This window comes from Phoenix dactylifera, chromosome 9 (assembly GCF_051530095.1).
Source record: "Phoenix dactylifera cultivar Ajwa chromosome 9, Ajwa_hap1_PhDact_Kaust_v1.1, whole genome shotgun sequence".
In the NCBI taxonomy this organism is placed as follows: domain Eukaryota; kingdom Viridiplantae; phylum Streptophyta; class Magnoliopsida; order Arecales; family Arecaceae; genus Phoenix; species Phoenix dactylifera.
Window position 1 is genome coordinate 10367475 of NC_143198.1, and position 24485 is coordinate 10391959.

At 38.0% G+C, this 24485-nt stretch overlaps 1 protein-coding gene across 4 annotated transcripts; it reads right to left on the reverse strand.

The window, feature by feature from the left end:
• Window positions 1–636: 636 nt before the first annotated feature.
• LOC103718551 (cysteine synthase-like) lies at window positions 637–18232 on the reverse strand. 4 transcript variants are annotated; one of them, XM_039117461.3, is made up of 11 exons: window positions 18090–18232; window positions 17446–17495; window positions 17219–17328; window positions 17081–17138; window positions 16466–16729; window positions 16256–16393; window positions 16043–16094; window positions 3240–3319; window positions 2960–3019; window positions 2710–2790; window positions 637–1000 (listed from the first exon to the last, which is right to left on the reverse strand). In XM_039117461.3, exons 2-11 carry the CDS (start codon window positions 17488–17490, stop codon window positions 908–910), a joined length of 981 nt encoding a protein of 326 aa, XP_038973389.2. In that variant the 5' UTR covers window positions 17491–17495; window positions 18090–18232; the 3' UTR covers window positions 637–907. The 4 variants fall into 4 exon arrangements, with proteins under 4 accessions (XP_038973389.2, XP_088560337.1, XP_038973390.2 ...); XM_088704211.2 differs by having other exon boundaries at window positions 16466–16957; window positions 18090–18179; XM_039117462.3 differs by having other exon boundaries at window positions 18002–18105.
• Between the last annotated feature and the right edge of the window lie 6253 nt (window positions 18233–24485).

Genomic DNA, 24485 nt, shown 5'->3' on the forward strand with positions numbered 1-24485 from the left:
ACGGCCCGTTTTGGGCTCTGGTCCTTGGGTTCAAGTTTGGGTTGGGCTTGAGCTAAACTTTTGAAAAATTTTAGTCCACCAGTTCGTAATTGAAAATCTTATTGTTTATCAAAACTTTTGGTCAAAAACATGTTTGTATATATGGTAGATGAAATAGCCTATGGATCTATAAAATATTAATCAAATCAATAATCTAATATTTCTTAAAAACTCCTGCATATGCAATGCACATGCCTTATGACCAGTTTATCAAAATGACCTAAAGTGGATGTAGGTGGCAGATGCAATTTCAACACTCTGATTAAAGACATGACAAATGTAAGAGAAAGTAATTAACAGAAGAAAAAAAAGGTAATTTATGTTTAGAAATGTTCTTGGAAAAAAAAATCCGGGAATGTCCACGTCGGAGAAACAAGGAAGAAGATTTGATTGAAAAATCAATTTCTAAAGAATCACTTTTGTGGATGGTAATGATTCTACTGCTGTTCATGGCAAAAAATTTACAGGATTTAGTTGTCTTATAAATTCATATTTTTAATTTAAAGGAAGCATTAAACACCATTACTCAGATTGCAATCACTTATTAAATACTCTATCTTAGATTAACCAGGATCACTGCACATGCCAAATAATAACTAGATTAACTCTATCCTTTATTTGCAAATTTATGCACTTTTTATGCACTGACAATTAAAATACTCTAGCCAATCAACTAAGGAAGGTATAATGTACTAACAAGTCAAGGTTATAACAGCACATCCTCCATTTTCAATGTCTGAGACTTGGTCATGAATCCATCCACACTTTTATTCTGATACAACCACTCATACAAGAGCCTCTTCAAAAAACCATTATCATAAAATTATGGAGATGGTAACTCCGCGGCGATGACAATCAAAAATCACCCTCAGGGCTCAAACACCATGCTCTCAGCTTCTTTCTTTATCGACTGGAAGAGGGGCGTAGAAAGATATCGCTCGCCAAAACTTGGGAAAACAACCTACACCCACAGAAAATATTGATGAGCAACTGGCTTTTTTTTACATCATTAGCTGTCTTTTTTTGTTGTTGTTGGTGCAATGTCATTAGCTGGCTTTAACATGGAAAATTACTAAACAATTATGAAGTTTGGAATAAAGCATCAGCAACAGAAATACAATCCTATGTTCTATAATTACTTGTGGTTGTAATGTTGCATTTATGGAAGGAGATGTTGGTTGATCCAGCAGTCGCTTATGCAAGATTCCACTTGAAACATAGGATCATCGAAAGCATTTCGAACAAAATGGTGATCAGTTAACACAATACCCAAGCTGCAGTATATATCAGGTTTTGGACAACCGAGTCAAACTTGCTACCTCTCTTGCATCTTGTATAGACATTTAGCGCTGTAATTGAGCCAAGCCGAGCCTAACTGAGCATGGGCTTGATCAAGCACGGTTTGAAACTAATTTCGAGCTTGAACTCTGGGATCAAGCCTGATTTGTCATTCACTGGATGCTGAATCACGTCATAGCAAGTGACATTAAGGGGGCAAGAGGATTCATCGGGGTCAGAATATGACCCATCTTCAGATACAAAATCGGGCTTAACAAGACAAAAGCTCCTAATATTGTTATGCCTTTTCTCTTTTTTTTACCATTATTTTGAGCTAAATTCAAGTTTTTTACCATATTATTCAAATGGTGCCAAACACAAGCCTATTTGATCATCTTGATAATCCTAGATCAAGCGACAATCAACTCAAGATTAAATGAAGCTTGGTTGGTTTAGGATCTAGTTTGGATTTTAATTAACATATAATTGATATAGGGAATAAAAAATACACCAATTAAAACCTTAATCCAATGATCCATTATAATTTAAATGTATTCAAGTCATATCAAGCTGAGCCTGATCAAGCAGGGTCGATTTTTTGCTCAGCTTGAAACTAATTTCGAGCCTATTTAGTTCGTTCAAGCTTGCTTTGTCTAGCCTCGAACGGAGCTTGATTTGAGCTCTCCTCGAGCCAAGGACAAGCTTCTCAGTTTGTTTGACATCCCTATAAACAGCACGCAGCAAGACAGCAGAACTGAAGCTAGCAAATTTTTATACATCTAAAAAATAAAAAGATTTTTTTTTAAAAAAAATAAATGTTAGGATAACAATACCAAGATCTACGGATTCATATATGCATGCCTATGATTAAGCATGGACATCATCAAGAAATAAGTTGATTGATTATTAGTCTATGATGTAAGGCATATCTATAACTACAAAAAATATGTATTTAAGTAACAGTGTTGCTACAGGAACAAGTTATAGAGATCAGCTATGTAAGAAATGAACAGATTATGTGACACCAGCAAGATTCGAAGTAGATGTTATTCTAAATACATAGAGGGCATCAAAATACCAGGTAACATATTGTTATGTTTAAATGATTTGGGGGTCATAAACTGGTCACTCAAGCATCATCATAATGCTAAGTTTCAAGCAGCATTTCAAGTACCTAAACTCCTAAATTTTTTTGTGTTGTTAAGAAAGACAAAATGATGATGCCAGCTCTCAAATATATTCTGCTTAATAGTCAGTGAGAACAGAACAAATAGTCCAAGTTAGAACAACAAATTTATTTGTTTAATAATAAGGTTCTACCATGAAATTCTCAACGGAATACTGATAGGATAGGAAAAGAAAATTATAGAAATAAGAAAGTTAAGAACTTACAACTATGAGCTTTCCCTCATTTTCTGGTCTCTGTGCAATCCTAATAGCAGCAGCAGCAGCAGCTCCAGATGATATTCCAACCTGCAATGGGCATACCTCTTACTGTAAGCAGCAGAAGAATCAATAGAGGGTTAAATAGGTGAAAAGAATCGATAACAGAACCCTTGTTGTGGCTAAATAAGAGGATTGAAAAGAGAAGCCAAGGTAATATAAACAACAATAGAAAATATTAAAGGATCGACAAGCTTACCAACAACCCTTCTTTCAAGGCTAGAAGTTTTGCTGTTTCAATAGCTTCGGCACTTGAGACCTGGACAATCACACCATCACAGAAAACTAAGTGATTCACACTAAAAATTTGAGAATAACAGGAAACAGTTGATGGACGACATCATCTATTGTTTCAGAAAGATCACTGCACAGAAGAACAAAAACTATAACTAGGTCCCGACATTCTGACCAACCTATCAAAGAACACAATATGTTTGGAAACTCCATTCAACTCAAACTAATTGATCTTTAAAGCTTACTTGGATAACTTCATCAATGAGATTGACATCCAAAACACCAGGAATAAAGCCAGCTCCTATACCTTGGATCTTATGTGGACCTGGTCATTTAATAAGCAGAAGGGCAGATATTTTGTCAGATTCATGTTATAATTGTCAAAAGGAATAAACTCTTAACAAAATTCACCAAAAAATTATGAGAATCACAATTTTGAAATGTTAAAACAATGTGTTCCTCTTATTTAAACATCTTGAAACAGAAGAAAATGAATGTGCATTTGTCACGACAAAGAAACTGAATGAGGACGGGGGCATCGCAGACACAACACCAGCAAGTATAAGAAGCAAATTTGCCAACAAATCATCTATTATTATGTTAATACAGCAGCCAGAACAATTCAGAGCTCCTAATTGTGCCAACAACCACAAATGACAACAGTGCTAAAGCATGTGACAAACATCTGATGCTACAACTTTTAGACCAACATAGGTCCCCTATCAAGCTAAATATCTCCTTTTGTGATTTGAGTCATATATTAGCTCAGCAAATCAAAACCATGAAGAAACGTGTTTCTGAATTGATGTGGAAAGATTTCTGTAGCCATAACCAATAAGCCCCGAGTGGTTTTATCCATCATTAAGGTAAAAACCTTTAAGACAAATAAAAAAAAAAAATGCTTCCAGTTTGCATATTTTTTATGTAATTATTTACTGGTTTACTTGATGGTTGTTAATGGGATCCTAACCAACCACAGTTGAACAGGCAAGGTTTATCCCATTCTAAGTGGAATCCCCAGATATGCTTTCCTTCCCAAATTTAGTCCTTATTCCTCTCTAATTTTAAACATCCAGCCCTCTCCTCTCCATATAACCATCCTAGACCTTCCTTCCAAAAAGAAAAAAACAAATAGAAGAGGACATCCTAGACCTTCCTTCTGAATCTTCCTCTTTCCCATAAATGAAATACTCTCTCCGGTGGCATCCTCCTCTTGCAAGCAGCACCATCCTCCCTCGGTGGCAATGTCCTCCTCAAGTCTCGGGGCAGCATCTTCAATAAATGCTGCAGAAACATTCCACAACCCAGCAACAACATCCTTGTATAAGTGAAATAAAGCAGGGGAATATTAGGATCTAGAACTTCCATGGCTGAAAACTAATGGTCCAAGCAAGGTTCGCAATTCTGGCGCATACCGTCCCCTACCAAGCGGACCATACCATATTGATACCGAACCAAGACTCAATATGGAGGGTGTTCTAAGTCTCGATACATTGAACTGACCAGTCTAACCCCTACGCCAAGTGCATTGACATTGTACCAGCATATTACCGGTACGGAGTCTGAAACTAGTTAACCTAGCTGCAGGTTGAAGTTAAAGCTTGCAAATAATGACAATCTACTACGTAAATAATCACATAAATAAGGTAGAAAAGTCTAACATTGATCACATCAGCAATGTTACATTCTTCAATTAGAGAGATGAATAATTTGTTGGTATGAACATCATGAGCTGTCGTATAATAAAACCAGTTGTTGTTGATACTTCTTTCTCGGTTCCTTTTTCCATAACAAGATCTCAGAGAAGGAAGAGAGAAGAGGGCCCTATGAAAAATGTTGATCAGAAATCCATAATAGAGTCCGACCACAAGAACTGAATTTATTATCTTCATGCATAAAGATCTCTATTCTTATATGATAATTTCTTAAATTTTCAGATATATAAACAAATAGACTATAAATGACATCTCTTATGTCAATGACACCAAAGCAATATTAAATGAATGGATTTATCTAATTGGCCTTATGTGTGGTTTGGTTTTCGAATATCCAGAATGATGTACTTAGAAATATTTTGAAGAAAAGAAGAGCTTCTTGGAGCCTGGGCAGCAACCCTTTATCTCTCCTTTATCTCTTCTGTAATGAGGCACAATTACATTGCCCTTACAGAGGCACAACTACTGCATCAGAAAGTACAAGTCACTCAATGGGAAAGGCACCAACGACACTGAGTCCCAAATCACTGAACTAGTTCGTCACATATGAGGCCATCCAATCTACTCCTATGTTAGCTTCTCTGTATACATAAACCACCATGACTGATTGTAGCATGGATGTCAGCTTCCCTAAATCTCCCAACATGGCTTGTGAATCATCTGAAGAGGAGGGTTGCTCAGAGATCCACCTGATCACAGTCCTTGAATCTTCCTCAAGAACAATCTCAAAAGATTTAAGCATTGTGACCGCATAGACCAGGCCTTAAGTTCCCAAGCTCCTCTCACCACAGCAAGTGGGTCAGTAGTGTCCTAGAGATGACACCCTCCAGCCACCACCGTGCCTGCCCCCTGATTGTGAATGATGAACCTAGCTCCTCCTTCTGCACCACTACCCAATACACTGCCATGAAAGTTAATCTTGGGGAAACCGGGGGTGGGGGGTCCCAGGTGAAATAAATCACCACAGGAGATGCAGAAGTTGCTATATGGGAGGCCCAGTTTTCGCTAGCTGTCAAATACCAATGATCAGCATGAGCATAGATATAATCAGTTGCATGCACAAGAGCCATCGGATAGTCATGGCAGTACCCTGCTCATTGCCTTCAAAGACATAACTGCTCATGGACATTCGGGTATGATACAGGATATAGCAAGTGATAATCAGCTTACTGCCATGCAATTTCTCTTTTAAGTAACTAAAGTAGAGCATCCAAGGATCGTTGGGGCTCAATAGTGATTCACGATAAAAAAAAGTCTGCCACACCCTCTAAGCCCATGGGCCCTTTTCATAAACCTATTCGAGACTTCAAGGAAAAGATTCTAGAAATGAGGCAAAACTAATGGCACAAAAGGATATGTTCAGGAACTGTGAAATGTGCAAAGATAATAGGAACAACCACACCTTGTCCTTTCTATTACTTTCTCCAAGATTATGTTACAGACAAAAAACATGCAGTCATGAAAAACAAAAGGGTTATGCCAAGAACAGTAAAAGTGGGAAGTTTTCGCAGAAACCAAGCCTTTCAAATGTGATCCACCCATTGTGATGGGCACATGCATTATCCAGGTTCCTGAACAAATGATATGAAGGGTTCTAGCATGCTATAATGGGCAGCGGAAGCTAGGAATTTTAAAAATTTCTTGATAAAGTTCCTTAACATAAAACCCTTATAAGCCAAGATCACTTTAATGGAAGCAATCAAATAATATAATATAAATGCAGAAATAGAAGAATACCTCTAACGCTAATCCAATGTGCAGAATTTTCACTAGGTGCCCAAGTGTTCACCCTCCAACGTTGATCCACACGAAAACTTGATTGAAGTCTTAAGCTCCAAAGACTTTGATCCTTAATGCAGAATTCTTCTAAAGAACTCTAATGGCTTGCTTTCCTTTCTTTCTATTTTTCTTTAATCTTCTAAAATCACTTCTAATCCTTTTGTCCTAAAGAAGACCACCTTGTCTTGGCTTAGGACACACTAGAAGCAATGCTAGAAAGAAAGATACTAATGTAAGAAAGAAAGAAGAGAGGAGTGGGGTGGAGTTGGAATGATGAAACCCATGGAGTGCTAGCCTATTTATAATAGGTGTAGGGATGCATCTCCAAGGGATGCATCCCATCCACACATCCTCTCATGAAAAGGCATCATCTAAAGGGCCATATCAAATAAGAGGAGGTGCAAATCAAGTGAGGAGGTGTATCAAATGATATGTCCTTTCATGTGGTGCCATATTTTGACCAAGTCAACATCACATGCTAATCACATGTCCATCACGCCTCACCTCTTGATCTTTCATGATAATGATCCAAGGGCTCCAATGCAAGGTGCCATTCACTTGACCCATTATGTTTTCATCCAATGGTAGGATTAAGATCCAATGGTCAATTATGATAGCCATCCTCTAACCCAATCCAACTGGGTTAAACCAACTCTCCATTATGTCTTCATCCAACGGTAGATCAAGATCTAACGGTTTAGATTGAATGATTTATTAAATCTAATCCAATTAGACTCAAGCCAAGCCAATTAGGTGCCAACTCTTGGCTAACCCATATTAGAACATGATCTAATCAAATTAGATCAATTAAGAATCGGATTCGAATCCAATTCGAATCAAGAGCTAAGGGTTTGCAACACCTGCTAGGATGTCTATCTTGCAAACATGATCTAATCCAATTAGACCCTTAATAAGTTTTCTTGTGTGTGACCCATTGGGTTCCATACTTAGCCAGCAATAGGTGTGAGTGCGAGTTGACCCAACTTGATTAGAACTCTTCTAATCGATTTAAGTCCAAACTGCGCGAATCCGAACTTAACAATTAGAATCCTTTCTAATTGGTGATCGAATTAAACTCTTTAATTCAATCAAACCTATAAGACAAGATTGACGTCTAGCAATGTGTCATGTCTACCCGAAAAATATGGAATTTGGTAGAAATACCAAAAATACCCTTCAGTGGCAAGTTACCGTGCAATTCAATCCTTTAAACAAACTGCATCCCGAATATGTATATGAGTATGAATATATGTCAAACTCAATTTCATATTCATATATTTCTCAATCTTCTAATGATAATTCGAATAATGAAACATTAGAAACTCTTTCTAATTTTTATTGTGCTTTGATCAAAGGCTTTCTGAATTATCATATGATTAGAATAAATAGGATGCAATCTTCTCTTACTAGAAGTGATTAATTCCTTGTTGACCTACTCATAACCTTCGTACACAATCCACCATATCCAGAAGACCTCATACATAACTTATTGTCATGAATGAGTAAAAACCAAAATATGGATTTATGTGCACAAGATACTATGGTGATCTCAGGTCAAAGGATCAGTTGCATAACTCCCACTAAGAGAATCATCTTTTGACATGTAAGTAAGACTTCATAAGATTTCTCTTTGTAGGTCAATTTAGTGAACTCATTTCTCTAATGAGCACCCACATCTTTGTATTAGTATCTCCACACAAGTGATTGCGAGATCAATCACCCTCTGCATCGAGCATACATAAGATGTGCCAGTTTTTTCGGTAAATATTGATCCCTGACTCAATGTACCAATGACTGAAAATATTTAAGATTAGGATTTTAGGATTTTAGGTCTCACTAGTATGATCTCATCATAGCCTCAAAATCATTGCCTTAATCTAAGGGGTTCATCACAAATATAATCAACAGCATATGATGAAACACAATGCCTTTATTTATATTAAATGTCATGTACATGATTTGGAAAATCAAAAGAAAATCCTTCACAATACATATTGCGATTGGCTTGTAGGGCATCTACTCTTTCAATCTCCCACTTGCACTAAAGCCAATCGCCCTTATATTTCATCCCCATACAATCGAGGTGGCAATCGAACTGCTGTTGTGGTAGAGCTTTAGTGAACGGGTATGCTAAGTTGTTCTTTGTGTCTACTCGTTCAATGACTATGTCTTGTCTCTCGACGATCTCTCGAACGAGGTGGAAGCGTCTTAGAATTGCTTGGATTTGTGATGAGACCTTGGTTCCTTTGCTTGAGCAACAGCTCCAGTGTTGTCATAATAAACTGGAACTGGTCCAGCAATCTCAGGAACTACTCCCAACTCAGAGATAAACTTCTTCATCCAAATAGCTTCCTTAGCGGCTTCACTTACAGCGATATATTCTGCCTCAGTAGTTGAGTCAGCTACAGTTTGCTGCTTGGAACTCTTCCAGCTCACTGCACCACCATTTAGGATAAAGACGTACCCTGAAGTGGACTTGCTATCATCTGGGTCTGATTAAAAACTAAAATCAGAAAATCCTTCTAGTTTCAACTCAGATCCTCCATAAACTAGAAAAATATCTTTAGTCCTTCTTAAGTACTTAAGAATATTTTTCATAGCTATCCAATGATTCTCTCCTGGATCAGCCTGGAATCTGCTTGTTATGCTTAAGGCATAAGCAACATCAGGCCTAGTACATAGCATAGCATACATAATTGATCCTACTGCCGAAGCATAGGGAATAGAATTCATTCTATTCCTCTCTTCAGATGTCTTAGGAGACATCTTCTTAGAGAGACGTATGCCATGACTCATAGGTAAGTAACCTCTTTTACTTCCTTCCATGCTGAATCTTTTCAGCACACGATCTATGTACTTAGACTGGGACAAGCCTAGCATCCTTTTAGATCTATCCCTATAGATCTTTATAACAAGTATATAGGATGCTTCTCCCAAGTCTTTCATGAAAAAGCTTTTTGATAGCCAAGTCTTGACCGATTGTAACATTGGAATATCATTTCCAATGATTAGTATGTCATCTACATACAATATTAAGAAGACAACGGCACTCCCACTAGTCTTCTTGTACACACATGGTTCATCCACATTTTTGATAAAACCAAACTCTTTGACTGTTGTATCAAAACGGATGTTCCAACTCCTCAATGCTTGCTTTAATCCATAAATGGATCTCTTAAGCTTGCATACTTGATTTGTTCTCCCACTTGAGACAAATCCTTCTGGCTGTGTCATGTAAATCTCTTCCTCAAGATAACCATTAAGGAAGGCGGTTTTGACATCCATCTGCCAAATTTCATAATCATAGTATGCAGCTATTGCAAGCAAAATCCGAATAGATTTAAGCATGGCAACTGGTGAAAAAGTTTCATCATAGTCAATTCCTTGCTTTTGCCTGAAACCTTTTGCCACCAATCTAGCCTTGTAGGTTTCTACTTGGCCATCTGCTCCAATCTTCTTCTTATAGACCCATTTGCAACCTATAGGGTTTACACCTTCTGGTGCATCAACCAAAGTCCATACTTGGTTGGTATACATAGAGTCTATTTCGGATTTCATAGCTTCTAACCATTTGTTAGAGTCATTACTCATGATAGCTTCCGAATAGGTCAGAGGATCATCATTTTCAACGATGTGGGCTTCATCATTCTCAATGATAAACCCATACCTCTTAGGTGCATTTCGCACTCTATCTGACCTTTGGAGAGGAGATGTGTGTTGTGATTGTACTTCATCAATGGGTACATCTGGTTGAGGAATATCTTGTGTTTCCATTTGTAGGTCTTGAACTTCTTCAAGTTCAATTCTCCTATCCTTGCCTTTTTCTAAGATAAACTCTTGCTCTAAGAAAGTGACATGTCTACCTACAAAGACCTTTTGTTCGGTAGGATAATAGAAGATGTATCCTGTACTATCTTTAGGATAACCTACAAAAATACATTTATCTGATCTAGCACTTAGCTTATGTCCAAAATTTCTTTTGACATAAGCTTTACAGCCCCATATCTTAAGATACTTAAGATTAGGCTTCTTTTCTCTCCATATCTCATATGGAGTACTAGATACAGATTTTGATAGTACCCTATTTAATATAAGTGCAGCAGTTTCTAGGGCAAAACCCCAGAAGAAAATAGGAAGATCTGTAAAGCACATCATGGACCGTACCATATCTAATAGAGTACGATTCCTCCGTTCAGCTACACCATTTAATTGTGGCGTATACGGAGGTGTCCATTCAGAGAGAATGCCCTTTTATTTAAGATGATTTAAAAACTCACTAGAAAGGTATTCACCTCCTCGATCAGATCGAAGGATTTTAATACATTTTTCAGTTTGTTTTTCAACCATACTTTAATACTCTTTAAATTTATCAAAGGCTTCGGATTTATGTTTCATAAGATACACATATCCGAACCTTGATAAATCATCAGTAAATGTGATGAAATAAAAGTATCCACCTCTAGCAGGAGTTGTCATAGGATCACATACATCTATATGCACAAGTCCTAATAACTCTCTTGCCCTTTTTCCATGTCCAATGAATGGAGACTTAGTCATTTTACCCATAAGACAAGATTCACAAGTTCCTAATGATTCATAATCATAAGGATCAAAGAACTTTTCTTTGTACAACTTGTTGATTCTTGATTCGCTTATGTGACCAAGTCGGCAATGCCAAAGAAGGGTGTTATTTACTTTTTCTCTTTCTTTTATTGCTTTTATCAATATAAAAGACATTGTCATTAAGTAATAGAACAAGAAGACCATTTTCCATAATGCCATTGCAATAGACTTTATTAGAAAAAGAAATTGAGCAACCATTGCTCTTTATATTAATTTCATATCCTTTCTTTAACAACAAAGGAACGGAAATTACATTTCTAATAATTTTGGGCATATAATAACAATCTTCTAATTCCAGGAGCTCTCCCGAAGGCAACTCCAAATGATAGGTTCCAACAGCTTCAGCCTGGATGGACTCTCCTCCAGCGCCATACAGCTCGAAGTCACCTTTCTTCAAAATTCTAATTTTCTGTAGTCCATTCAAAGATTTGCAAATATGAGAACCACAGCTGGTATCTAATACCCATGAATTTGAATTTGAAGAACTTAATGATAAGTTGGCATGTAACATAAACATACCTTTCGATACAACTCTTGCATCGGTCTTCATACTTGCAAGAAAACTCTTGCAATTTCTCTTCCAGTGGCCTTCCTTGCCGCAGTGGAAACAGGTACTGGGTTTGGAGTTTTTCTTTCCTTTCTTCTTCTTGATCTTGCTACTATTAGGGTTCAACCTTTTCTTAAAATCCTTATTGCCTGATTTCTTCCTTGAGCCCCTATCAACAAGAAGGATCGGACCCTTTTCCTTTTTGATATGGGTTTCAGCTGTCTTTAACATATTTAACAGCTCAGGCAGTGAGACATTCAGCTTGTTCATGTGAAAATTCACAACAAACTGAGAGAATGATTCAGGTAGTGATTGCAGGATCAAATCCTGATTGAGCTCACTATCCATAACAAAACCTAATTGACTTAATCTGGTGATCAAGTCTATAACCATAAGACAATGGTTTTGCACGGACATTCCTTCATTCATTCTAGCACGGAACAATTGCTTAGATATCTCATATCTAGCAGTTCTACTCTGCTCTCCATACAACTCCTTTAAATTAAGAAGTATGGATTGAGTGTCCATGTTCTCATGTTGTCTCTGTAGCTCATTGCTCATGGAGGCAAGAATGATACATTTGATAGTTAAACTGTCATTCTTCCACATCTTATGTGTGCCTACCTCCTCTTCTGTAGCATCATCCCCTAGATCTCCAAGATCAGGGGTTTCAAGAATATAGAAAATTTTCTCCTGAGTGAGTACAATCTTAAGATTCCTCAACCAGTCTACATAGTTTGGACCGGTCAACTTATTGGCATCCAAGATGCCTCTTAGTGATAGTGAAGATGCCATTTAATTCAGAATTAATTCTACATAAGCAAAGAACAAAACTATCATAAACAAACCAATCATGATGACATATATACAATTAGACAAGGACTTTATCTAATTGTTACTCCCACTATTTTATCGAATATCATAGCCCTCTCCTATGATAAACGAGAAAATCTAATTTTTCTTAGTAGGGTTGAGATCCTAATTCATCATAAAAGCCTTGTGGTTGCACAACAAACCTTTATGAGTTCAAAGGTAGGAAACTCTTTCCAATTGCATCTCATGCAATTCTCAACTTTATCCTATCCTCTTAAAACACTTATAGCCTTGTGGTTGCACAACAAACTATAATGTTTTAGTTAAGTCAAACCCTTCATTTCCATATAGTCATATTCAAATAATATTGCCCTTGTGGTTGCACAACAAAGCAACATATTAAAATATGCCATAAGCATCTCTATGCACCAAGACAGTATAACATCAGTCCTCATTGCAAGTCTTGTGGTTGTACAACAAACTAGCTTGGATCTTGACATAATAATGTCGAGGCATGAAGGAAGGATATCAGTAGCGTTTTATCAACATTAAGCTTATCCATAATAGGCAATCAAACAATTGACCAGGTAAGCAGGTGGGAGGCTTTCCTTACTCAGAGAGTAATGTCCTAATTAAGTAACCACTTTTAGTGCTTTCCTTAGACACCAATTAGATTAATTGTTCTAGAATGGGTCAGCTCAAAGTTTTTCAACACTATGACTTAATATAATGTTATTGAGGGCTTACTGGTCTCATGCACATTCTATAATTATAACATATTGAACATATGTCTTTGTATATACTATAACAAATTATATATCTATCTCACAGCATATATAAATCATAACCAACTATCATGCATCATAGCTATCTCATAGCATGTATAAATTATTACCAATTAACTAAATCAATTAACATATCTTCATATGAAAATTCATATCATGAAATTTATAACATAATACTATCTCATAGCATATATACATCATGGCTATCTCATAGCATGTACAAATTATTACCAATTGATTGGATCAATTAATATGCTTCAACATATCTTCTTATAAAAAAAATCATATCATGACATTTTATTATATATCATATCACATATGAATCATATAATTCAGCATTCCTCTAAACATATGACATTACTATCTCATAGTAATTTAACAATCATACATCATGCATAATCACCTGATTGAACCAATTAAGGGTGGCTCTGATACCACTGAAGGGTTCTAGCATGCTATAATGGGCAGCGGAAGCTAGGAATTTTAAAAATTTCTTGATAAAGTTTCTTAACATAAAACCCTTATAAGCCAAGATCACTTTAATGGAAGCAATCAAATAATATAATATAAATGCAGAAATAGAAGAATACCTCTAACGCTAATCCAATGTGCAGAATTTCCACTAGGTGCCCAAGTGTTCACCCTCCAATGTTGATCCACACGAAAACTTGATTTAAGTCTTAAGCTCCAAAGACTTTGATCCTTAATGCAGAATTCTTCTAAAGAACTCTAATGGCTTGCTTTCCTTTCTTTCTATTTTTCTTTAACCTTCTAAAATCATTTCTCATTCTTTTGTCCTAAAGAAGACCACCTTGTCTTGGCTTAGGACACACTAGAAGCAATGCTAGAAAGAAAGAAACTAATGTAAGAAAGAAAGAAGAGAGGAGTGGGGTGGAGTTGGAATGATGAAACCCATGGAGTGCTAGCCTATTTATAATAGGTGTAGGGATGCATCTCCAAGGGATGCATCCCATCCACACATCCTCTCATGAAAGGGCATCATCTAAAGGGCCATATCAAATAAGAGGATGTGCAGATCAAGTGAGGAGGTGTATCAAATGATATGTCCTTTCATGTGATGCCATATTTTGACCAAGTCAACATCACATACATGTCCATCACGCCTCACCTCTTGATCTTTCATGATAATGATCCAAGGGCTCCAATGCAAGGTGCCATTCACTTGACCCATTATGTTTTCATCCAATGGTAGGATTAAGATCCAATGGTCAATTATGATAGCCATCCTCTAACCCAATCCAACTGGGTTAAACCAACTCTCCATTATGTCTTCATCCAACGGTAGATCAAGATCTAACGGTTTAGATTGAATGATTTATTAAATCTAATCCAATTAGACTCAAGCCAAGCCAATTAGGTGCCAACTCTTGGCTAACCCATATTAGAACATGATCTAATCAAATTAGATCAATTAAGAATCGAATTCGAATCCAATTCGAAACAAGAGCTAAGGGTTTGCAACACCTGCTAGGATGTCTATCTTGCAAACATGATCTAATCCAATTAGACCCTCAATAAGTTTTCTTGTGTGTGACCCATTGGGTTCCATACTTAGCCAGCAATAGGTGTGAGTGCGAGTTGACCCAACTTGATTAGAACTCTTCTAATAGATTTAAGTCCAAACTGCGCGAACCCGAACTTAACAATTAGAATCCTTTCTAATTGGTGATCGAATTAAACTCTTTAATTCGATCAAACCTATAAGACAAGATTGACGTCTAGCAATGTGTCATGTCTATCCGGAAAATATGGAATTTGGTGGAAATACCAAAAATACCCTTCAGTGGTAAGTTATCGTGCAATTCAATCATTTAAACAAACTGCATCCCGAATATGTATATAAGTATGAATATATATCAAACTCAATTTCATATTCATATATTTCTCAATCTTCTAATGATAATTCGAATAATGAACATTAGAAACTCTTTTTAATTTTTATTGTGCTTTGATCAAAGGCTTCCTGAATTATCATATGATTAGAATAAATAGGATGCGATCTTCTCTTACTAGAAGTGATTAATTCCTTGTTGACCTACTCATAACCTTCGTACACAATCCACCATATCCAGAAGATCTCGTACATAACTTATTGTCATGAATGAGTGGAAACCAAAATATGGATTTATGTGCACAAGATACTATGATGATCTCAGGTCAAAGGATCAGTTGCACAACTCCCACTAAGAGAATCATCTTTTGACATGTAAGTAAGGCTTCATAAGATTTCTCTTTGTAGATCAATTTAGTGAACTCATTTCTCTAATGAGCACCCACATCTTTGTATTAGTGTCTCCACACAAGTGATTGTGAGATCAATCACCCTCTGCATCGAGCATACATAAGATGTGCCAGTCTTTCCAGTAAACATTGATCCCCGACTCGATGTACCAATGACTGGAAATATTTAAGATTAGGGTTTTAGGATTTTAGGTCTCACTAGTATGATCTCATCATAGCCTCAAAATCATTGCCTTAATCTAAGGGGTTCATCACAAATATAATCAACAGCATATGATGAAACACAATGCCTTTATTTATATTAAATGTCATGTACATGATTTGAAAAATCAAAAGAAAATCCTTCACAATACATATTGCGATTGGCTTGTAGGGCATCTACTCTTTCATGATATACTTTCAATATGTCAAAAATAGCAGCGAAAGTACACATGCAAGTGACTGATCCAATATTTTCTTCATATGCTCCAACAGAAACTAATGGAGCCAAAAGTACAAAATAAAACCAAGATGCACTGACTCACCAGGTTTTCCTCCAGATAAAACTGCACTTTCAGCTGGTTCCACACCATACAGCTAAATCAAAGGACATTATAGAACATAAAATGGAAATTAGAAATTGGTGCATGATAAAATTATAGAACATAAAAATGCGCCATGTCAAAAGTATACTTCTGCAAGAGATGCAGCATAGAATTATTTGGTAACATAGACCACCCCAATGTTGATGAACCGACCTTGATGTCAGGATTCTGCTCTTTAAGATATCTTCCTGCTCCAGTAATCGTACCCCCTGTACCGATACCGGACACAAGGGCATCAATTTTGCCCCAAGTTCCTTTCCAGATCTCTGGTCCAGTTTTCTCATAATGAACCTACAAGCAAAAGGTAAAGTATATAGATGCCTTCTTTTGAAAGGTAAAGTTTGAACATCATCTCTACATTACCTTTGGGTTAGCAGGATTTTCAAACTGCTGAAGGATGTATGAATTGGGTGTCTTCGCAGCCAACTCTTCTGCCTTCTGAACAGCACCTTTCATGCCAAAAGTTGGATCTGTGAGGACCAATTCGGCACCGAAAGCTTTAAGAATGGTCCTCCTCTCAAGGCTCATGGAGGCTGGCATTGTAAGTATGAGCCTATAACCCTTTGCAGCTGCCATGAAGGCCAGCCCTATGCCGGTATTACCGCTAGTAGGTTCAATCAGGATGCTCTACAAACATTGCACAACACAAAGGAGAACATCAGCCAAATAAATCATTTTTATCTTCCTAGTTTCTTTCTTTTCAGCATCAGGCACTTCAATTTTTTCAGAACATAATTCACTCTGTACTCTGATACAGCTTGATCATTTGAAACCAAACACAAAATGAACATTGCTTCTGCATATAGCTCAAGCTTTCTGCATTAGTTGAGACCTTCTGGTCACAAACCTAAGAATCTGTTACAGGTACAGTTACTGGAATTATGAGACATATTAGTGATGAACATTTAATTAGCGATCATCCACAAAGATCAAATGGCACTTTGAATTCCAACCAACTAATTTGATCAAATTGCTAACCTTTCCTGGTGAGATAAGTCCTCTCTCCTCTGCATCAGCAATCATACTATATCCAATCCTGTCCATCGAAAAACTTGCCATATAAAATATGAAATCATCCAAGCCAAAGGGATGAAGGAAATCATGAATAGCAATTACCTGTCTTTGACACTGGAGCATGGTTCCATCATCTCTAACTTAGCAGCAATGCGGCCTACGCAGCCAGTTGCAACATCGTTGAGATACACCAACGGGGTTTTACCAATCAACTAGTGCAATAAAACATTAATTATTCGGTAAACTAAATGCGAATAAAAGCTAGGAAGAACAAGAACATAAATAAGAACACAAATGAGGGAAGAAGAAGAACAAATTAGAAAGATTACTTCAGTGACATCCTTGGCTATTGTAGGACCAACTTCACCCATCATTGAAACTGCAACAAGGAAAAATAGCCACAAAATTTAGCAAGCATTCAACTATCCTTGCAATCTAGAATTAAGAACAAAAGAATTTGATTATGAAGAAATAATTGTTTGTTGGGACCATAACACATGAAATCAAATCTATCCTTTCTGTAAATTAAAGGTGTTATTTAAATGGAAAAATCAGAACAATATCATATGTTAAACAGATCTATAAAATCTGAACTTCCCTGAAAAACAATAATTCTATTCTCACAACAGGATTATATAACCGGAAATTCCGTTACAATTTTTTTTAAAAAAATAGGAAAGAGGAAACAGAATCTATGACAAGGACTAAAAAGCTTTTTTTTTAAGGAAAAAAGAGAAAACCTCAAATTGCCATCAGAAAACGAATGGCCGCGAGAAGAAAATTTCTTAATATTACTTCGGAAGAAAGTTTCACTAATAAAAATACCTCAAATCGTCAAAATTTCCAAAATAAACGGTATGGCAAAAAAGATTTTGAACTTCAAACCTTAATTCTTCAATTCGAAAAAAAGATTGTGAAATCAATGGAAAAAGACGCTGAAATATTAGTGGGAAAGAAAGAAATCAAGCGATACCGAGAATCCAGCAAGTAGCAGCAGTGGTAATAAAAGAAGAGGAGGAGGCGAAGGCAGAGAATCGAAAGCAAAAAAAAAAAACTGAAGAGTAATTAAATCGTCCGTTTCCTTTTAGTTCTAAGAATTCGGGGCCCAATTCCTCTACCCACGTCAAAATAGTCGGCTTGTTTGGACGCTTCACATTGGATTTGGTGATGGCTGCCCTGCGACATTACCATTTATTTATTCATAACGGAACAGACAGATACGTAACTAAAACTGGCAAATCTTGGATCGGATTCTGTGTCGTCTCAAACACCAAGCACGAGTTAATGTCCCATCTCATACAACGTTATGGCAATAGGAATGGGTCCCACCATCAATGCTGCCGGAGGAGACGAAGAAGGGACAAAAGGCTGTTTGCTGTTTGAGGAGCTGGTGAGCTAATTTATTCTATCGATACCCTCCGTTTTCCAGAGTCCAAACATGTGGTTTCTGGAAAGTTGTATTTGGACTTTCGTGAGAGACGTGCGTTGAATACGGACTCTTTAGCTTTTCGCGATCAGCAGTTTTCTATTTTTTTCCTTGCCAGGTGCCGGCGATCAGCTTCGGCTGTGTTCATGCGTTGAATAATTTCTTCTCTCTCATCAATGATAGGAATACTCTTGCATGAATGTTTATGAAACATGATTCTTTAGTAGAGACCTATAGTAATTAGGACAAGATTGTATTTTCGGCATGAAAGAAGAATTATCTTTTCTTTATGTGAATCTATAATTGGATCACGCAACAATTTGTTTTTTTTGAGGTCTTCGCAGGTGAATGAATAAAGTTTGCAATATTTGAGGGTTTTGCATGATGTCATCCAATAGTCGCGAGAAAAAAAAAAAAGAGGACCATTCTTTCATGTGAAAGATGCAGTGAGAATCCTAACAATCAGGTAGAGAATGAAAAAGTAAATGAAGAAGGCCCCATTTGGAGGAGCTTTTAGATGGTCAAAAAGTACTTTCTGACCCTCTAACTATACTTTTGGAAGAAAAAAAGTGTTTGAAAAAAATTTCAGGAAGCTGTTTTAGTTTTTCCAGAAAGCTGAAAATAACTTTTTGGAAAAAGCTCCATTTTGGAGCTTTCCGAAAACGTTGTTTATAGCTTTATCGAAAAGTTATTTTTTTGACCAAAATACCCCTATTTAAAAGTTTCTTTTCCTCCCAGAATCCTCCATCCCATCGCCTCTTCCTCTCTCACCATCCTCTCTCTCTCCCTCTCTCCTTCTTCTTCTCAACGCCGAAGTCCGACGAGGAGAGGCGCCGACGGAGGATACCGGAGGTAGAACCTAGCATGAGCGAAGACGGCGGCGAACATCAGGCCACCGGAGTGCCCAGATCTGGTGACATCCCGATCCAAGGGCAAGGAGGAAACATGGAGGAGGGGGTTCTCGGAACAAGTGAGCTTCGGAGAAGAAAGGAAGAAAATGGCCGGATCCCACACAACCGCCGTGAAGCCACAAGCCTGGCTGTGGGCGTCGGCCACAGGCGCGGCCGAGGGGTCGCCGCCTGCTGCTGCCCGGTCCTCCCGAGCCCGATCTCCCCTTACGGGAAAAGAAAGAGGGAAGGAGAGATAAAATAAATAAATAAATAAAATAAAGAGAAGAAGAGGAGAGGCTCGAGAAAGGAAGAAGGGAGAAGAGGAGAAAAAGAAAAAAAAAAGAAAATAATAATAATAATAATAAATATATAATTAAATAAATAGAAAATTAAGATAATAAATGTATTTAAATGAAATGAAATAATAATAATAAATAAATTAAAATGGAAAATGATGAATGAGTCGTAAATAATCTGTCCTCTATGATGAGAAATAAATAAATAATATAATAAATAAATGCATAAATAAATATGTATATAAATGAACGAATAAATAAATAAATAAATAAGATAATAAATAAATATATTTCAATGACATAAAATAATAAATAAATAAGTAAATAAATAAAAATAAATATTAGTAATTATTTAACCAATTTTATCACCTAGCTAGAAAATTTGTTAGAGAGATAAATGGTCATCAGAAGGGTGAAAAATAATTTTACACTAATAATTATAATATTTTATATATTTATTAGTGTATTATACTATAAATATAATATTATATTACATTATATCATAATACATTGATATGTTATGTTAAATAATTTAATATTATATTAAATTATTATCCTATAGTATACAATGTTGTAGTACTATATTATATTACATTACATTAATATTATATATTTATATATTAATATATCTTATATTTTATTATGCTTTGTTGTATAATACTAGTAATCTTCTTTATGATCTTTTTGTCATACAAAAGTATTTTCTCAGTTTGTTTACCAAACACATGTTAAAGTGCTACAATACTTTAAAAATTTAGTTACTAAACAGCAAACAGCTTTTTATAAAAGCTCTACTTCAGACAGCTCTACTTCCAACAGCTCTACTTCCAAAAGCTCTACTGCTAACAGCTCCCCCAAATAGGGCCGAAGTAAAAGTCCTTTCCTGTTCCCCCAATCTAATAAATTAAGTAGAAATCCTAGAGCCATATATCCAGTTAATCTGCTTTCATTCATTCAAACGTGCATGACACTTGTAGCATAATAAAGACTAGCGTAAGTAACATTGATTCACTTATTCTTCTTTGGAGTAATGTTATAAGATGGCACTTTTTGATACATACAAAAAATTTCCCTACCATTGTTGGCGCTGTGCAAAAGCATGTGGATCCCTGATATCCGCTAACTTAGGGCATCCCCTAGGGCGTCAGGCCACGTGGGGAAAGAAGGAAGAAGAGATGGAGAATCACAATCACAAACTAGGATTTTCATGGAGAAGAAGAGGAAGAGAAGAGAGAACGTGGGAGAAAGTTTTCTGGCGGCTTCTTTATTGCTCAAGCAATAATCCAAGTGATAACCTTAAAACTGATTACATCAAACCTTTATATAGGCACCCAATTTTAGTCTAATCATACACCAACTCAATCTGCCCCTAAGTCACATTAGAAAGCACTCAACCCAAGTCCATGACTTACATGCTCTCCCCCTTTGAGCCTAAATCTAGCCCAAAAATGACTTAGACCCTTTGAGACTTGAAAAACTTTGACTTGGCCTACTTCATGCCTGAAAATCCCGTGAAAACAGTGCTCGGGTTGACTCTTGCAGTCTTGGGGTCGACCCCTGCTGTCTTGAGGTTGACCCCTGCAGTCCTAGGGTCGACCCCTGCTGTCCTGGGGTCGACCCTTGAAGCTGTCCCAGAAAACAGCTCTCGGACTTTTTCCTGTCGCTCTTAAGGAGTCGACCCCTAAAGTCCTGGGGTCGACCCCTGCACTGTGCCAAGTCCTCACAGCGTGCCGGAGTCGACTCCAATACTGTTCACAGCCCAGAAACTTATTGTTTTCCTTTGGATGCGCCACACTTGAGCCTACAATCTCCACCTTGGCACTCCAAAGCCTCCGCAAACTTCTCCTGGTTCATCAATCCCATCAGCGCCACACACCTGAGGAAGCCATCCCTTGGAAGAGACTTGGTCAGTGCATCTGCCAGGTTCTCCTTCGTATGAACTTTGGCAAGCTCCACTTTACGTTCTTCCACCAACTCCCTAATCCTGTGGTACCTGATGTCTATGTGTTTGGTCCTTGCATGATAGACCGAGTTCTGAACCAAACACAATGCACTCTGGCTATCACAATGCACCCTGACAGCCCCCTGTGCAAATTCCATTTCCAATGCCAATCCTTTCAGCCATAGAGCTTCATTGGCAGCTTCTGTGATGCCAATATACTCCGCTTCCGTTGTAGACAATATCGTGATTGGTTGCAAGCTTGATCTCCATGACACTAGACTTCCGTTCAAGCAAAATACATAACCTGTGGTAGAACGCCGTGCGTCCATGTCTCCTCCGTAATCAGCATCCACAAAACCAATCATCCGGCTCTGGTTCTCCTTGGTCATGTTGGAATTCTTCTCCTTGCTACCTTTCAGTCCATAGCAAATGCCAACTCTAACTATGCCCACCAAGTATCTAAAAACACCTTTCAGTGCTCTCCAATGCTCCTTGCCAGGGTTAGCCATGAACCTTCTGACTTGGCTAACTGCATGTGCAAGATCTGGTCTACAACAGACCATGGCTTACATCAAACTCCCAACTCCTGAAACATATGGAATTCTCTTCATATCCTCAGCCTCTACCTCAGTATGTGGTGACATTGTCTTCGAAAGACTGACATGACCAGCTATTGGTAATGCCGCCGGTTTCGCTCCATCCATGCCATATCTCCGCAAGACCTTTCTGATGTAACCTTCTTGAGATAAATGCAGCACCTTCTTGGTTCTATCCCTGAGAATCTCCATGCCTAGAATCTTCATGGCTGGACCCAAATCCTTCATCTCAAATTTTCGAGATAAGGCTACCTTTAAGTCTTCCACAATTCCTCTACTCTTGCAAGCAATCAGCATGTCATCTACATACAAGAGTAGATATAATCTAGATTCATCTTCAAGAGTCTTCACATAGACACAAGGGTCATACTCACATCTGGTCATGCCAATGCTCCTCACATATGTGTCGAACTGCAAGTACCATTGCCTTGATGATTGCTTCAACCCATAGAGTAATCTCTACAGCAAACAAACCTTTTCTTCTGACCCTGGCTCACCAAACCCTTTTGGCTGCTCCATATAAATCTTCTCCTCCAAATTCCCATGGAGGAAGGCTGTTTTAATATCCGTTTGCTCCAACTTCAAATCTTGGATGGCAACAATGCTCAACAGCATCCGAATAGAAGTATGTCGAACAACTGGAAAAAATACTTCATTATAATCAATGCCCTCCTTCTGGGAGTATCCCTTAGCCACTAACCTGGCCTTGTAGCTGATGCCTTCTCTATCTGAAAGTTCTTTCTTGCATTGGAACACCCACTTGCATCCAATGGGCTTCTTTCCACTTGGCAACTGCACCAACCGCCAAGTCTGATTTTTTTGAAGAGATTGCATCTCCTTTGCCATAGCTTGGACCACCTATCGCTATCCTGGTGTGCCAATGCCTCCTCATAGGTCTTCGGATCTCCATTCACAGCAACCAATGCATAAGACATGGTTTCGCCAAAACCATACCTCTCCGGCTGCCTCATAATCCGCTTAGGCTTGTGTAGTGCAACTTCGATGCTTCTGCTGGGATCTTATTCCTTTCTTTGCACATTTTGTCTCTGAGTTAGCATCTCGCTCCTATCCACATGTGGAGGCACCTCTGACTGGTGCTCCACCTGAATTTCATGTCCTTCTGGTGCACCTGCAGGAGGTAAAACTGAATAAGAAGTTAGCTGTCCAACCATGTCCGGTTGGTTCTCCCCCCACTCTTCTTCCACCCTTTGTATCTTTAGGACTGAATTCTCATCAAAGACCACATCCCTACTGATAGTAGTCTTCTTCTCCAAGGGATCCCACAACCGATAACCTTTGACTCCATGCGGATATCCTATGAACACCATCTTTCGTGACTTGGCATGCAACTTGCTCCGCTCACTGGGATCAATACGCACAAATGCCGTGCACCCAAATATTCTAAGATGGCCAACCTCCACCTTCTTTCCAGACCATAGCTCCTCTGGAATCCTCCCATCTAGCTTTGTATGAGGAGATCGATTCACCAAGTAGCAGGCCGTGTCTACAGTATCCACCCAAAACACCTTGGAAAGCCCTGCCTGCAATCTCATACATCTAGCTTTCTCCATGAGAGTCCTGTTCATCCTTTCGGCCACCCCATTCTGTTGAGGAGTCTTTCTTACTGAAAATTGCCTCTTGATTCCACAATCTTCGCAAAATTTCAGAAACTCCTTACTTGTGAATTCGCCACCATTGTCGGACCGCACACACTTCACGCAGCATTCCTTCTCTTTCTCTACCTCTGCCCTCCAGGCTTTAAACTTAGAGAAGACCTCTGACTTTTCCCTCAAGAAGTACATCCAAACTCTTCTTGAAAAGTCATCAATAAGGGTTAGAAAATATCTTTTCCCATTCCTGGCTGTGACTGGGGCCGGTCCCCAAACATCCGTGTGCACTAGCTCCAGGGGACCACCGCTGCATGTAGTACTGGTAGAAAACTTCACCCTGTGTTGCTTCCCTAACTAGCAAGGCTCACATACCTCTGAAACTCCTCCATCCAGATCTGATATCAGTCCATCTTTGCTTAGCATCTTCATACCACAATCTCCCATGTGGCCCAAGCGGTAATGCCACAAACGATATGCTTCCTGCTGGCCCTGTGCCACTGCTGCTAATTCGGATCCCTCACACACCACGGACCCTTCCATCTTGTACAAATTATTCTCCAACGTCCTCCCCTTCATCACAACTATGGCTCCTGTGGATATATTCAAAAT

Excerpts from the sequence above, each read along its gene's own strand:
- LOC103718551 (XM_039117461.3), bottom strand. The coding sequence starts at position 17,490 with ATGATGGGTGAAGTTGGTCCTACAATAGCCAAGGATGTCACTGAA. Across the intron at positions 16,095-16,255 it reads AGCAGAATCCTGACATCAAG|CTGTATGGTGTGGAACCAGC; the intron begins GTCGGTTCATCA and ends CCTTTGATTTAG. Across the intron at positions 1,001-2,709 it reads ATGAGGGAAAGCTCATAGTT|GTTGTTTTCCCAAGTTTTGG; the intron begins GTAAGTTCTTAA and ends CTGTGGGTGTAG.